This window comes from Sminthopsis crassicaudata, chromosome 1 (genome assembly GCF_048593235.1).
Source record: "Sminthopsis crassicaudata isolate SCR6 chromosome 1, ASM4859323v1, whole genome shotgun sequence".
In the NCBI taxonomy this organism is placed as follows: Eukaryota; Metazoa; Chordata; class Mammalia; order Dasyuromorphia; family Dasyuridae; genus Sminthopsis; species Sminthopsis crassicaudata.
In genome coordinates, this window is record NC_133617.1 from 669,064,336 (window position 1) to 669,080,974 (window position 16,639).

At 43.8% G+C, this 16,639-nt stretch overlaps 1 protein-coding gene and 1 long non-coding RNA gene across 2 annotated transcripts in view; one reads left to right on the plus strand and one right to left on the minus strand.

The window, feature by feature from the left end:
• Nucleotides 1–16,510, plus strand: part of P4HTM (prolyl 4-hydroxylase, transmembrane) — a 34,267-nt gene extending 17,757 nt beyond the window's left edge. Inside the window, exons 4-9 of the mRNA XM_074283231.1 lie at nucleotides 196–292; nucleotides 3,998–4,160; nucleotides 6,344–6,529; nucleotides 10,965–11,055; nucleotides 11,603–11,726; nucleotides 14,716–16,510. Of these exons, the coding sequence (XP_074139332.1) occupies nucleotides 196–292; nucleotides 3,998–4,160; nucleotides 6,344–6,529; nucleotides 10,965–11,055; nucleotides 11,603–11,726; nucleotides 14,716–14,933 (879 nt within the window). The 3' untranslated portion in view covers nucleotides 14,934–16,510. The remainder of the gene's footprint in view (nucleotides 1–195; nucleotides 293–3,997; nucleotides 4,161–6,343; nucleotides 6,530–10,964; nucleotides 11,056–11,602; nucleotides 11,727–14,715) is intronic.
• LOC141551515 (uncharacterized) lies at nucleotides 11,721–14,720 on the minus strand. Its single transcript, XR_012484889.1, has 3 exons — nucleotides 13,737–14,720; nucleotides 13,353–13,503; nucleotides 11,721–12,692 (listed from the first exon to the last, which is right to left on the minus strand). It is a non-coding gene; the product is annotated as an uncharacterized LOC141551515 (long non-coding RNA).
• Nucleotides 16,511–16,639: the final 129 nt, after the last annotated feature.

A 16,639-nucleotide genomic window follows, 5' to 3' on the forward strand; every position in this document is an offset into this window, starting at 1 on the left:
GTCCAGACAAGAGGCTTTCAGCTGGTGGGGATGGAGGGGACAAGTCCAAGAAGTGCCTGGAGGATGTGGGGCTGAGCTGGTGAGGCAGAGAAGGATTCTCCCCTGGTGACAGGGGACTGTAACTGAACTGGAACAAAATCCATGCTGGGGCTGGGCTCCCTCCCTGATAAGGCAAACCCATGTTGGTCATTTCAGGTGCTGACCCACACCCGTTTGGGGAATGGGAGGTGGATGACGCCTGAGAACATCCGGGAGATGTATGCTGCTGTCAAGGCCGATCCTGATGGTGATGGTGAATGTGGGGAGGTGGGAAGGCGTGGCTCCTTGAAAGAGTTTGTGCTTAATCCTGTTGTCCAAAGGGGACCCCCACCAGAGCACCGGCCTCAGCCGTCTGGGACATGTTCTTGTAGGTCTCCAGAGGGATGGGGCTCTTCTAGCTCGCCTTTATCCTTCATCAAGCTTCCAGCCTGGGGCTGACTGGGGCTTTCTTGAAGAAGGACCTGTTGAGGAGTGGGGGGCTGTGGTGATGTGCCCAGGAGTACCTGGCGATGCCCTCTGCCTCTTAGTGTCAGCCAGGGAGGGAAACTTTAGGAGGTTTTAAATGTAAAGGGTACGGTTGCTTAGAGATGACAAGTAAGAGGATAAACTTTTACTGAGCAGACTCTGTGCCAAGCTTTGTGCCTCAGCCTCCTCGGCAGAATGTGGTTATTCATAAAAGTTGGGGGTTTAATCAGCATATGGAAGTGAGACAACAGATTGGATAGAGGGAAGACTCAGATAAAAAAGAAAATGGAAAGACTGGCATGAAGCCTGGGCTGTGGGAGGGCTATTCTCTGGGCCATCCTTATGCTCCATGATCACCAAGTGTTGCCCCTGGAGAGTTCCTTGAAAGAAATGGGCTTCTGAGTGCTGGGCAGTCATTTTAGGTGGCTGAAGACTGCATGCAGTGGGGCTTGTGTTGCTCAATGGTCCCCATGTTCACAGCCATTCCCTCTTTGGGAGCAACCACAAATCCAGGCAACTATTTCCTAAAAGTTCAAAGTCAGGGCTATGGAGAGGATGTCACCTTTAGTCCTCTCCATGAGGGGCTCCTATTTATTCCAAAATATGCCAAGCCCTCTGGAGTTGGAGTCTTTCTTTTTTTCTTCTTCAACTTTCTCCTATCCTTATGTGTGAAAAAATCTGAATATAATAGTGGTACATTTCCTAATGTTTCTGACAGATTAAGTATGTATTTGGGGCTTTCAAAATGAATTATAAATAACTGTAACATTCACTGTTTCATGATAAATATATTTTGTAGTAGTAAAATGATGTCTGAGAGGAAATGTTATTCTCAATGGAGAAAAGGAGAGAAGATCAAGGAATGCCCACCCCTGAAGGAGGGGCATGACTGGGGTTTTAAGAATGAGTAGTAGGTAATTCATCAGGTAAAGAGGGAAAGGGAAAATAAGACTAAGCACAGAGATCAGGGAAAGCACAGAGATCAGGGAAAGCACAGAGATCAGGGAAAGCACAAGGACTGTTTGGGAAAGTGAGAGTAGTGTGGGGTCATAAAGGCAATTGGATGAGGAAGGTTGGAAAGGTAAAGTAATGGCAGATTGTGGAGGGCCTTGAGTCCTTTGGAATGAGGATGCGATTACTTCCAACTTCTGGGGGAGAACCAGCAAAGCCCTGGGGCAGAGAGATCCAAGAGAAAAGTCACTGGAGGAGAGATGGAAGTCTGCATCCTGGCACAAGAAAGCTCCTGAGCATCCATCCTGTCTGCCCAGGCCAGGCTGCTGAAGGGCTGGACAGGCTCTCTGTGGTGGGATCCTGGCACTCAGAAATAACCAGAAGAGAAGCTTTGGTGACATTTTCATCACTGGACTTGGTCTCACTTCACTTTAGATAAACTTGTCACCTACTGTTCTCAGTGTGTGAGCAAGACAGGTCATTTTCAACAACTGAGACACTCTGGGCTGGGCTCAGATGACAGTGGTCCGTAAGCTCTGACACCTAAGTAAGATGGGAAGACTTAATATGACCCCTGATAAGCAATGCTGCCTGTCCTGGGGGAGACAGAGGCTCAGCCTGAGTTACAGGCCTTTAAGACTCTTCCTCAGCCTGCAGGTTTTCACTTTCTTTATGGCCTCAGGTTATCAAGACCCAAACTCAGGGAAATGTCTCAGTAGGTTTTCACAAACTAATCTAATTATGGAAAAGTGGTTTTATTTCTTTGGGCTCTTGGGTTTTTTTTTTTTTTTTGTTTTTTGTTTTTTTTTGTCTCTACCTTTGAGACAAGGAAAATGGAGTTATGGCAGAAACACTAAACTCAGTCATTTACATTAGTCTCAGATGCGTTTGCAATCTGTTTTATTTCTGCTAAAAAAAAAAAAATTAAAAAAAAAAAGAAAAGTGAGAAACCTTGGAAAAACATCTTATTTAGATGGTTCCCACACAACATACACAAGAAAACCTGCTCTTTAGAAGGTCTACATTGCACTTGAAAGTATAGGAATAAATGGAGTGTTCCTTAGAATGATCAATAACATCTATTTCAAATCACCAACAAGCATCATAAGTAATGGGGATAAACTAGAACAATTCCTAGTAAGAGCAGGAGTGAAATGAGGTTGCCCCCATCACCATTATTATTCAATTTTGTATTAGAAATGTTAGCTTTAGCCATGAGAGAAGAAAAAGAATTTAAAGGAATTAGAGTGGTTAATGAGGAAACCAAATTATCACTCTTCGCAGATGATATGATGGTATACTTAGAGAATCCCAGAGAATCAACTAAAAAACTACTAGAAACAATTCACAACTTTGGCAAAGTTGCCAGATACAAAATAAGTCCGCATAAATCATCAGCATTTCTATATGTTATCAACAAAGTCCAGCAGCAAGAGATAAAAATTCCATTTAAAATTACAGTAGATAATGTAAAATCTTTGGAATCTACCTGTCAAGATAGTCAGGAACTATATGAACACAATTAGAAGGGCTGCATTGAACAGGCGGTACCAAGATAGGATTTCTAGTAGGTACTAACACTTGTGGATTCCTTTTTGGCCCCCAAGAGAGGTGAAAGCCTGGGGTGGGCAGCCCTGATAGTCTGTGACATCTGGAGGTCTTTGTTTGAATGCTCAGCTGTCACACTTGCCCTTAGAAAACATGTTGGACTTTTCTTTCAGCTCAGTCTGGCTATTAAAAACCCAGATTCCTTCCCTGAAAAGGTCATTCTGAGAGGAATGGATGTTTTCCCTAGCAGCCTGCCCTTATAAACTAGTAAAGGCTGTAATCGTCTCTCCTCATTGGGATCATTTTTAGGACATTTTTTTTTTTTTTTTTTTTTAGGCCATAGAATCAGACATGGTTATACTCAATACATGCCGCTAGAGTGGAGGGAGGTTTAAAAATCATAGAATTTTAAAGCTGGAAAGAACCTCACAGGTCATTTGGTAGCCATCTCCTCAGTGCAAAAATTCCTCCTGCACTTTCATTCCTTTTTTGACAGGTGGTAATTCAGCTTCTATTTAACTCTTTCATTGTTGAGGAGTAGGCTGTTCCACTACTGGCCAACTTTGTGAGAAAGTTGTTATATTCAGAAAGACATGTGTTATTCATTCCTTATGTTAAACCAAAATCTTCCTCAATGTACATTTTAAAAGGTTACAATGTAACCTTTTCCTGGTTCTGCTCTCTGGAGCCACAAAGGATGTTTCCTCTCACCTCCATGGGAGGGCCCCTCCAACACTTGAAGAGCAAGACCATGAGCCCCTGGACATTGCCCGTTTTGCATCCTCTCCTGAAGATGTTCTGTCACTCCTAAAACCACGTTCCAACCGTAGTTTAATCCCAGTCAGGCACCCGGTCTGTATTAAGGACTTACTGTGTCAAGTGCCACGCTAGTCACAGCAGCTACCAAGAACTAAGGGATCACCAGTGTGTGTGGCCGGGGTAAGCCCAGCATCCCGTGGTACCAACAAAGGTCTCTTCTCTTTGCTTTCCACAGGTGTGCTCAGTTTGGAGGAGTTTAAGCAGTTAAACCTCAGGGACTTTCACAAGTACATGGGGAGTCAGAAGGTGAAGGTGAGCGACCTGGTGCGCAATAGCCAGCACACTTGGCTGTACCAGGGCGAGGGCGCCCATCAGGTCATGAGATCCATCCGGCAGAGGTGAGGCCTTAGTATAGCCGCGTGCTCCTGGCACACTGGTGCCCACCTAGCAGGCAGGGGGGAGAGGAAGCATTGTGCATGGCAGAGAGAAGAGAGATACCAGTGTAGGATAAAGGAACTTAGCTTAGCTTTTCGCTGCTCCAAATGGCTAGCTTTCCCAGCGCCCAAAGTGGGGCTAGGAGCAGTCACGCACAGTGGCTGGCCCGGGTGTGGTATCCCTGAGCTGCCAGCCACTGTCTGTCAAAATTGTGAATGATGTGGCATGGCTTTTCCTGAGGCAGGAGAAGGGAATCAGAGAGGCTATCTGCCAGCATAGAGGAGGCAGCTTCTCCTAGGTCCTTCAAAAGAAAAAGGTTGTTGTTTTCTAAAGTTCTGTGGTGACTCTTTCCCCAAGAGACACACTTAGGAATCTAGCTCTAGGATACGATGTGAATGTTTAATGGAAAGATGTCTGGCTTTGAAAATTATAAAAACAGATTTTTTTAATATGGTACTTTAAGGTTTGCAAAAAAAAATACTTTGCAAACATCTTGGGTTGAGCAAAGAATTTTAACTTTGTGAGGTAGGTAAAACAAATATTTATATCCCTCTTTTATAAATGAGAAAACTGAGTTTTAGGGAGGGTGAAGGGTCACCTAGCTAGGCTAGAACTCTTGGTTCCTAAGCTTTCTGAATGAGGCATTTTGTGGAGAGACAAATTAGAAACCCAGGGACTATCCATTTAAAAGGGGAAACTGCCAAGTTGCCCTCTCAAACCCTGGGCCAGAGGTTTCTCAGAATGGGGGGGGGGTGACTTAGAGCATCCAGAGCTGACTCCCAAGAGGAATTCCTTCTTTAGCAGCTTGGAAAGAAGTGCCATCCCCATCTAGACTGTGGAACAGGCGGGGAAACTGGAGTTGGACAATTGGTCCTGTTTTTCACAGCTCTGGCACTGAAAATTTGGGGTCAGTATGGGTATAAATGTAGACTGTAAGTAAACCCAAACACAAGACCAGATCAGTCCAGTTAGTAGGAGCAGCTGAGTCCCATCATGTGCACCTTCAGTACATGGTGGGGTAGGGGTAGGGCTGGCTTAAGTTTTGTGTCCTTGGGGACCTAACTTTGTATTGTATAAAGTGGAGGCAGACTAGGAAGTTTGGGGGAAAGTGTGGAATGTATTAAATTGATTTAGCAAACTCTAGTTAATGAGACATTAAATAGGACATTTGTTAAAAATTGGATTGTAATGAATTGAAAGGCAGGTGGTGTTTAATTAAAACAAATACACCCTAATTAGGGGTTAACTAGATACAATTGGAATTAAAAAAAGGTTTGGCTGTTTGTTTTCAGTTAATTATCAGTAAGGATCTCTTCTGGTGAATTGCCCCCACCTTCAGTCAGCCCTTCTCCCTAAGTCTTTCCTGGTGTGACCAGATAGTTTAGGAATGGAAGGATGTTCAAGCTTGCTTCCTTAGCTCTGTGGAGAAGTTCTCCAGATGAATGATTAGCTCTTGCTCTCAGACCAATCTTAATGGAAATCTAATCTCACTCCTTCCCACTGAGTTGTCCTCTCTGTTTAGATGGGATTTGGAATGTAATTCACTGAGGGAATTGCCATTAACAAAAGTTCATTTGATTTTGGAGTTGTTGGGGTGGGGGAGGGTATAAGCCCTAAGAGATTTCCTAACTCCTGGACTTCTGATCATTGTGAGGATCTTCCATCTCCCCATATATTTCCTACTGGGGGCTAGGAATGACCCAGGACCGGAGACTGCCTGGGCTTCAGTCCCACCAGATAAGTTGGGAGTGGCTTCTCAATCATATAGATAAATCTCTTCTGCAGGATTTTTCCCTGGGGAGCATGGTAGGGACATGATGTCCAGATCTTGGGGTCCCTAGAATGTGTATGTCAGAGTAATTTGCCTGGCTCCCAAGGATGGCTGACCTGGCTCAAAGGTTGCTCTAGATTTAGAGCTGGAAGGGTCCTCCCAGGACTAACTCATTTCACACAGGAGAAGTGAAGAGACTCTCCAGGGTCTCAGTGCCATTTCTATGGCTCCTCAAAGGGCACCACTTTGGAAAGGCATGACTGAGGAGGACAAGAAGCCCATCTAGAAATGTTGCTGTTGAAGGAGGTCAGGATTCCACATTTCAAAGCAGCAGGAACTCTCAGGACCTCTTCTCTGCTGTGCTTTCTCTTCCAGGGTGCTCCGTCTCACTCGTCTGCCCAGAGAGATTGTGGAACACAGTGAGCCCATGCAGGTGGTCCGCTATGACCAGGGTGGCCATTACCATGCCCACATGGACAGTGGGCCGGTGTTCCCAGAAACAGCTTGCAGCCACACAAAACTCATCGCTAATGAAACATCCCCCTTTGAAACTTCCTGTCGGTAAGGGTCCCCCCTTAACCCTGCAACATAATGGAAAGATGGGGTGCTGAGAAGGAGGAAAAAGCAGCCTTTGTGCCTGTGCCTGTGTCTGTGGCACTAACTAGTTGGTGACTTTGAACAAATCACCCCATCTGGGTTTCAGTGTCCTCCTCTGCAAAATGGGGGGCTGGATTGTGGACCCCTAAGATTCTGTTTAGTTCCAAACTCTTGGAATTTGTATGACTGTTAAAGAATAAGGCTGGTGAGCTTACCAGAGGAGGAATTCAGATGTGGTCTGTTATAGAGTCCAGCTGTCTGCCTTCCATTCCGGTCCTGACTGATTTTTGACAATCCTTTTTTTGTTGTTGTTGCATATGTTGCCCAACATTTATCTTTTAACTTCTCCCTTCCCTTTTTACCCCTATCAAATGAGTTTAGCTCAACTGGAATAAGCTCCCTCATAATGTACTCATCTTTTTCTCAGTTTATAATTTTTCATTCCTTTCAGCTTCCTTCTCCTCCCCCATCTCCTCTGTATTCCTGTATTCTCCCTCTCCACAGATAGCTTTTTCTCTTTTCTTTTTGTGGATCCTTTTCTTCTGCCTCCAAATGTATCAATATTCTTTATTTCAATAAGACCAATATATCACACACACATCCTCTATCATTTAGCCTTGATAACCCAGATAGCCATTAGTCTAGCTTTCCTTTCCTTTGAAATTCAAATGTATAGTTTTTATATGCTATTCATTTATTCCTCTTTTAACCCTTTGCCATCGATTTCTCATCCCTATTATCCTACTGTAACTGATCTCAAAGATCACTTCCTTCTTGCAAAATCCTTTTCTCAGTCTTCATTTTCAGAAACCTTTCTGCAGTGTCTGATACTACCACATTTCTACTTCCTTGGTTCTTCTAATTTTCTAAAGTCTTCTCTCATTCGTTTATATTTTTTCCCCACCATGGTCCTAAATCTAAACAGCTTTCTTAGTCAGTTTGAAAAGTTAGTGTTTCTAAAGAAAAAAAAAATGAGACACCTCTCTCTTTTCTTTGAAGAAGACCAGGGGTATAAAATATATGTAACAGCTTCTTTCCATGGGCTATGATTAGTTTTGCTGAGCTGCTTTTACTTTTATTATAAGGGATGACTTTCTGAGAGGGAATAAAGGTGAAGATACAGTGGAAAATGTAAATGATGACTATCAACAGAAAAATTAGAATTTCTATAATATCTGATTCTCAAAATCTTATTTACTTTTCTTTTCCTCAAGTTAAAAATAAAGTGTGTATGTGTGTGTGTGGGGGGGGGAGTTGAGGCTGAAACTGGAGGAATTTGGATAAATGTAACTGAAAACAGTTCAGTGACATACAGCAACTTGAGACTTCTATCCATCTTCCTATGCTCTAAGCATTTCTCATAGTTATACTCATGGGTGTGTGCCTGACTAGAAGACAAGATATCTAAAGCTCTGATCTTGGTTTTCTTTGCTGTTGAACTCAACTAGTCCCATGGCTATAAATATCCCTTCTAAGTGAATGATTCACAAATCTATATCTTCAGCCTTAATCTCTCAAATCTGACATTCTCCAGTCTCATATTTCCAGCTGCTTCACTCCTTCTACAAGAATGATTTATGTAATAGTGCCAGGAGTAACTCTGAGCATTTGTCTGGACCTTCAGAACTGAACCTTTGGAAATGGTCTTTGGGTTGTTGTTTTACTCTCAGATCCCTTTAGCTTTTGTGATTGTTTTTCAGTTATTTTCCAGTCATGTCTGTCTGATTCTTTGTGACCCAAATTTGGGGGTTTGTTTGTTTGTTTGTTTTTGCAAAGATACTTGAATGGGTTGCCATTTCCTTTTCCAGTTCATTTTACAGATAAGGAAACTGAGGCAACAGGATTAAATGATTTGCCCAAGGTCACACAGCTAATACATATCTGAGGTCACATTTGAACTCAGCTCTTCCTAGCTCCATGCCTGATGCTCTCTCCATTCATTGTGCCACCTAGCTGCCCCTCTTTACTCTTTAGAGTAATATCTTTCTTATGCCCAGTACAGAGCAGACTAGGATAGTAATTTGGTCATGCATTGTTCATGTAGCTGATTGGGTCTAGCCTTATTCCTGTGGAAGTTAATGATGTATTTGTAGAATAAAGAGAATGATCTTTATATATATATATGGTTGTTTTTTTGTTTTGTTTTGTTTTTATAGCTTTTTATTGAGAGAACATATGCATGGGTAATTTTTCAACATTAACCTTTACAAAAACTTCTGTTCCAACTTTTCCCCTCCTTTCCTCCACCCCCTCCCCTAGATGGCAAGCAGTCCCAGATATGTTAAAGAATATGTTAAATACATGTATACACATTTATAATTGTCTTACTACACAAAAATTAGATTTAGAAAGAAGGTAAAAATAACCTGGGAAGAAAAATAAAGATGTAAGCAAACAATAACAGAGTGGAAATGTTATGTTGTGGTCCACAGTCATTTCCCAGTACTCTTTTGCTGGGTATAGCTGGTTCTGTTTATTACTGATCAATTGGAATTGGTTTGAATCATCTCATTGTTGAAGAGAGCCATGTCCATTAAAGTTGATCCTCATACAGTATTGTTGTTGAAGTATATAATGATCTCCTGATTCTGCTCATTTCACTCAGCATCAGTTCATGTAAGTCTCTCCAGACCTTTCTGAATTCCTCCTATTGGTCATTTCTTACAGAACAATAATATTCAATAACATTCATATACTACAATTTATTCAGCCATTCTCCAACTGATGGCCATCCATTCAGTTTCCAGTCTCTAGCCACTACAAAAGGGCTGCCACAAGCATTTTTGCAAATGTGGGTCCCTTTCCCTCCTTTAATATCTTTTTTGGGATATAAGCCCAGTAGTAACACTTCAGGGTCAAAGGACATGCACAGTTTGATAACTTTTTGAATAGTTTTAAATTGCTCTCCAAAATGGCTGGATTCTTTCACAACTCCACCAACAATGTATCAGTGTCCCAGTTTTCCCACATCCCCTCTAACATTCGTCATTAACTTTTCCTGTCATCTTAGCCAATCTGACAGGTGTGTAGTGGTATCTCAGAGTTGTCTTAATTTGCATTTCTCTGATGTTATTCACAGCTTATTGCTTCCCTGAGAAGAGTCTTTAAAGTTCAAAGTTCATTTACTTTATTCCTCCCAGAGTACAAGTCCCTGAAAAGAGGATATCTGGCCTCAGCTAGAATTCCAGGAGAGGAGGGGATTCTATCTAATGCCAATCAATAACTGTTAAGCAATTTATTTTAGATCATTGCAAAATGATGTGACTTAGTCCAGAGTCATTCTTTCTGACCCATCCTCTCTCAGTGGTGGAACTTGAACCTGAATAATCTTTACACTCTGGCCAGTTCTCTATCCAGTATGCCCACTATGTCTTGCTAGGCTTTGTATAGAATGGGTTCTCAACATATTCTGGTCAAAGGGGATGTTTACCTTTGGGCTGCTTTGAATTGTTATGAAGTTCTTACCAAGATGAGATCTGACCCTTCGCAACTTCTACCTACTTTTTGCTCTCCCAGGCCAAGCAAAAGAAATCTAATCTTTTTTTCCCACATGATTGCCTTTTAGATACTGAAAGATAGGAATCATGTTCCTGCCCCTACCTCTGCTCCATTGTCCATAGTTTTTTCCCCTCTTTATGAGGGTCAGCCTCTCTAGTTCTTCATGTAACATGGCTTCTGTATCCTTCACCATCCCAGTTGCCCATGTTTGGATTCACCCTCCAGGTGGTTAATGTCCTCTTAAAATGTAGCATCTGGAACTGATTATCAAACTCTGGATGTGATTTTTCCTGGATCAGCAGGACTTAAATCTCTCTTGTCAAGGGACAAGACATCCTGTGTCTTGATTAATAAATTAAGCAGACAGAAGATATTTTTTGAGAAAGGGACTAACAATTTTCCACCCTCATTTTTCTCCCTTTCTTGCATATCATGAGGCCTTTAATTTTTGGGGTTTTTTGTATTTGATTTTTATTTTCTCCAGTTACATATAGAAATATTTTTTTTGGTTATACATTCATTCATTTTTTAAAAAATATTTCCTTATGTGTCATGTTGAGAGAGAAAAATCAAATCAAGAGAGAAAAAAAAAAAAACAGGAGAAAAAGGAAAAAAGTGAACATAGCTTGTTCAGTCTCCATAGTTCTCTCTCTTTTTTCCATCCAAAGTGTATTGGAAAGTGTATCCAAGTGAAACTTGGATCATTGCATTACTGAGAAGAACTAAGTCTATCATAGTTTATCGTCACATAATTTTGTTGTTCCTTTGGACATTTATCAATTGGAGAATGACTTGTATTCTTATAAATTTGATGCAGTTCTTTTTATATTTTAGAAATGAAAAGACCTTCAATTTTGATTCTGAGATCCTAATTGTTATCTTGCCTCTTTCTGCCTTACAGCTATGTAACTGTGCTGTTTTACCTGAACAATGTCACTGGTGGTGGGGAGACAACCTTTCCAGTGGCAGATAACAGGACCTATGATGAGCTGGTAAGAGAACAAGTATTGTAGCCTAATTGGTTTACCTTGTACACACTTCTGCCACCATGGCCCTTTCTGAAAGTGACTAGATGATGTCCAGAGAAAAGTGAAAGATTGGCTTAACTTGACCTCTGGGATCTGAAGAAGAGCAATGAAGATTGACCCAGGTAGAAGCCATTTTACAGTGTGACCTGGTCAGGGCTTCAGCTGAGGAATCCTCTTTTTCTTCCTGTGTAGCTTCCTGAGATGACAGGAACTGGATTTTTCTGATGACTTGGGGAGAAGGAAGAGTCCTTTTGCTTTTAGTGAAAATTTTTTCCTGCCCTGATTCTTCAAGCTCTATCTAACATTAGGTGGAAACAGCTCACAGCCTGCCTTAGGGACTAAAGCAGATGGTTGGGGGCTCTATCCCACCCAGCTTTCTGGTAGCCCCAGGGGTGGGCAGTTTGGCAAGAGGTTCCCGGGAGTCAGAGATATCCACCCACCCCTCAACTTTCTCTTAGGCTCTTCCTGTGTTGGCAGCACAAACACTTACTACTTGCTGTGCCACTTACAGTCTCTGATCCAGAATGATGTCGATCTCCGAGATACCCGCAAACACTGTGACAAGGGAAACCTGAGAGTGAAGCCCCAGCAAGGGACTGCTGTCTTTTGGTACAACTATCTGTCTGATGGACAAGGTATAGCGCCTGACCCTCTGCCCTCCATGATGGAGCGGGCAGGTTTCCCCTCTTGTCAGGGCCCCAGAATTCCTGAGAGGCACTTTCACTGGCTCTGTCCGACATCGTTGGTTACTTCATCCCCTGGCCTGGATGTGAGGGGTTGGACAAACCAATCCCCTGACATTCTGAGTTCAAAGCATCAGTGTCTCCTCACCTTAACATAAACATGTCTGAATTGTACAATCTCTTCCTGACATTCCCTCCCCTTACCCACTTTTCTTCTTCACCAAAATACTTCTTTCTGAACTTTTCCATTTCCATGAAAGATCCACTTGACACTTTCCAAAGGGCCCTTTGTCACCTTACCCCCATGTGGCCTGGGGATTGACACAAGAGGAACTGAAGCAACATTAACTGTGGTGAATAAAAGCACCCCAATTCTGTTCTGACCCTTGTGCTATGAAAGGGAAGTCAGTCTCTACTTTCAAAAAGCTTATTGAGGCAGCTGGTTGTGCCTCAGAACACTGGCCCAGGAGTCAGGAGGACCTGAGTTCCAAACTAACCCGAGATTTTTAACAAGGACTAGCAAGGTGATCCTGGGCAAGTCAGTGAACCCCAATTGTCTCAATGATGACAAAAAAAAAAAAAAAGAAAAGAAAAAGAAATCTTGTGGTATAGATGGCCAAACAGGATATATTAGGTGATGGCACAGTGAATAAAAAGAGGAATTGGAAAACCCCTTCTACCTGTGGGACTTTGAGAAAAGTTCCTTTCTCTGAAGCTCCTCTTTCCCCAATATCATGAGTTAGTTGAATTAGATGATCTAAATCATACATCATGAGTGATAGAGTCGAGTGCAAGCAGATCTTAAAGGAAGGAGAGATTAGTCTAGGCTGATGTAATCCCAGGAGGTTTCTTGAAAAAGATAGGGTGGGAGGTGGGCCTTGAAGGGTTGGCAAAGTTTGGACAGGGTGGTGAAGGCATCTGAAAAAGAATAAATATCTTCACTTCAGCAAACATCATCTTAAATGCCTATTGTGTACAGAACACTATGCGTGGAATTGAGAGAAAATTTAGAATGATAATGCCAGAAGTGGTAGCGTTGGCAAGCCTATAATCCCTGTTCTTTGAGGGGGCTAAGACCAGTGGATTCCTTAAGTACAGGGCTTTTGAGACACAGTGGGGCTAACAGCTTCTGTATCATTTAGTCTGGGGATTGAGCCCATGAGTGGCTGCTGTACTTTGTCTGGACAAGATAGGGAGATTCGGCTCTTTGTTTTTGTAACTCATGGGGGGGAAGATGATATAAAGACAAATTCTTGCAATGCACACTATTGGAAAGTGTTTCTCAAACATTTTCCTCTAGCTAGGATCCTTCAGTTTTTAAACAAAACTTTGGCAACCTTGGAGTAAAATCCTCTAAAATGATTATGTTTAATGCCTCTTAACAAAAGATATATTTGCTTAAGGAAAAAGCTTGGACTGTTTAGGTCTTTTTCGGCACAGTTGGAGAAATACTAAAGATTGGGGCAAGCTTTATGGAGGTAGTAGCCTCAGATACCAGCTGTGCGACCCTGCTCAAGTCACTTAAAATTCTGTTTGCCTTAATCCCTTGGAGAAGGAAATAACAAACCGCTGCACTACCTTTGCCAAGAAAATCCGGTGGACAGTGTTGGTGTGATATGTCCATGGAGTCACATAGAGCCATCACCGAACAGCAGCAGGCCCTGTGCTCACAGGCAACGAATCAGCAAGCATTGCAGAACTTAGCACTCAACAGGCACGTTGCTAAGTACTGGAGGTGAAAAGACGAGAAAAAAAAAGACAATTTTTATTTTCAAGTAGTTTACAGATGGGGAAAGACAGATCATAAAAAATGCAATAGAATGGAGCTAAGGAATGTTGTAGAATGGAATAGATTAACTGATTGAATATGGAGGGAGCAGGGGAGAGGAAAGAGGTTATGAATATGAGAGATTCCTTAGGTAGTTTAAGGAGGTGTTTTAAGGGAAAAGATGTAGAGCATACCCAGGTAAGCCTGTCCCATGAGGAGGGTGGAGCTGTGGGTTTGGAGCTCAGAAGAGAGACTAGGGTGGGAGAAAAAAATTTGAGATTATATTTGGAAACACAGGAAACGTGACCTCCCTGCCTGCCCCGCCCCCACATAATTTGTGAATCCTAGTCTTTTCAAACAGATAAGTGAGCTCTTCCCTAGCCGTAGTTTTCTTTCTTTTTTTTATTTTTATTAATTTTATAATTATAACATTTTTTGACAGTACATATGCATAAGTAATTTTTTACAACATTATCCCTTGCACTCCCTTCTGTTCCGAATTTTTCCCCTCCTTCCCTCCACCCCCTCCCCTAGATGGCAGGCATTCCCATACATATTAAATATCTTATAGTATATCCTAAGTACAATATAAATGTGCAGAACCGAATTTTGTTGTTGTTGTTGTTGTTGCAAAGGAAGAATTGGATTCGGAAGGTAAAAATAACCTGGCGAGAAAAACAAAAAATGCAAACAGTTTACACTCATTTCCCAGTGTTCCTTCTCTGGGTGTAGTTGTTTCTGTCCATCATTGATCAGTTGGAATTGGATTAGCTCTTCTCTATGTTGAAGATTTCCACTTCCATCAGAATACATCCTCGTACAGTATCATTGTTGAAGTGTATAATGATCTCCTGGTTCTGCTCATTTCACTCAGCATCAGTTGATGTAAGTCTCTCCAAGCCTCTCTGTATTCCTCCTGCTGGTCATTTCTTACAGAGCAATAATATTCCATAACCTTCATATACCATAATTTACCCAACCATTCTCCAACTGATGGACATCCATTCATTTTCCAGTTTTTAGCCACTACAAAAAGAGCTGCCACAAACATTTTGGCACACACAGGTCCCTTTCCCCTCTTTAGTATTTCCTTGGGATATAAGCCCAGTAGTAGCACTGCTAGCCGTAGTTTTCTGCTGGGAGGCTTATGCTTCTTTCTTCTTCTTCCTCTAGGCTGGGTAGGAGAATTGGATGAATATTCGCTGCATGGTGGCTGTCTGGTCACCCAGGGAACCAAATGGATAGCTAACAACTGGATCAATGTTGACCCCAGCAAGAGTCGCCAGATCCAGTTCCATCGGGAGATGGCTCGTTATGCCCAGGAGGAGCTTGAGGCCCAGACTGAGTGGACAGTGGACAAGTCTTACAAGAATGTGCATGTAGAGCTCTGACAGTGCAGGAAGCCAGCCAGCCCTGGAGTAGCGTCTTCTGGGGCAGCCGTGGGAGCCTTGGGACAGCTTGGCTTTTTTTTTTCTACCAAGGCTCCCTAGCCTGGGGGGTCTAATCTTCCCCTCATTTTCAGGGCTCTAAGATGGTGGCTGAGGTTTTAGGCTGAATTAGGGGAGATGTGGCAGAATGGCACCATGCGCACTCAGGGGAGCCCTCTTGCCCTGTGTCCATGGAATTTCTCCTGGGGAAAAAAAGGCCTGAAAGGATTTTTAAAAAGGAATTTACTTGGAGCCCAAGAGCGTTCATCCCAATTCTTGGGGCTTCCACCGGAGGTGAGGCTGCTTGTTCCCTATTTCCATAGAAACCCTCCATCAGTCAGGCTTCCAGGGGCAGGCCCAGGCTAAGGCCGAGAAGTGTGCGCAGCAGCCCCCAGGAGAAGAGGAGGAAAGCAGGCTGCAAAGTCTGCAAGGACGGAGCGCGGCCGGGCTTGATTCTCACCTTTATGGCCCGTAGTTGAGAATTTCAGCCCTTGAGTTATTGTAGAAATGTCACAGTCAGAATTCCAGGAGAAGGAGGAGCCGGCCAGGCTGCTAGAACTCTGGCTGACTCCCAGGTTTCTCGGAGAACCCGGATCCCTGAGAGAAGTGTTTGTTGTTGCACTATCCTGCAGGGGCCATGGCGGCGGTCAGCTCACTAACGCTGTAGGGAGACTGCAGCCCTCGGAGCTTCACCCCTGCTGCGAGGGCCAGGCTTGCAGGTACCCGGGGCGCACTAAGCGAGACAGCCAGTCAGAGCGGGGCGGGGCCTGAGAGATCGGTCCTCTGCTCCTCATTCTGCAAAGGACCCAGACTTGTCTGGGCTCGGTGTTTTGATGACAGAGCCAGGACCAGGAGCCTTAGCTGCACAACGTGGCGCACGCATGGCCACCAGGGCGGCAGGAGCACTGGTTTCTTCTCAGGGGAAAATAGGCTTTAATCATGCTGAAGTACACGCTATTGGGAAAAAAGGGAAACTTTTAAAGTGCAATAGTAACAATTGTATGGAATGAAGTGGCGGTTTGGGAGCTATTTATTTTCTCACTTAAAGTCAGGTGTTCTTTACTAGCAGAGGCCGGGTCCTGGGGGCTGTCTGCGATCTCAGGGTGCTTGCTGTGTACTAGCGGAATTCTTCACTTTGCGCGTCTTCCTCCCGGCTCGGGGCCCCCCGCTGCACCCCAGCAAAGAGATGCACCTGGGGGCAGCTTCCCCTACGCTTCTCCCTCCTTCACACGCACGTGCGCATTACGGCTCTTCAGCGGAACCGAGCCATAGGAGCCCCGCCTTCCCTGGGCGCGGTTAGGGTCGGCTTCGGTCCTTCCGCCCGCAGTAAGGGAAGGACTGCCGGAAGTCTGTCCGCGCTCTCTGGGTTCCCGGCCCGGAAGTCTGGGCAGTGGGCGGGGGATGCCCGGCCTCCCTCTTCCGCGGCTGGGCAGGGACAGCCCCCAGGCTGCCTGCGCCGGCCCCTTCACTTTTGTGTGTACGTGTGTGCTTTGCGTGTGGACCCGAGGCCCTTCTAAAATGGCCAAATAAAAAATCAAAAGTGGTTCAGACTCTGTGGTACTTTCGGGGCAAAGGTCACGGCGCTCCGCGGTGCGGCTTAGTTCCGGAAGGGACCTGGAGCAGACAAGGACGGGTTTCGAATCACGTGGGTCATGGGGAACAGCCCATTG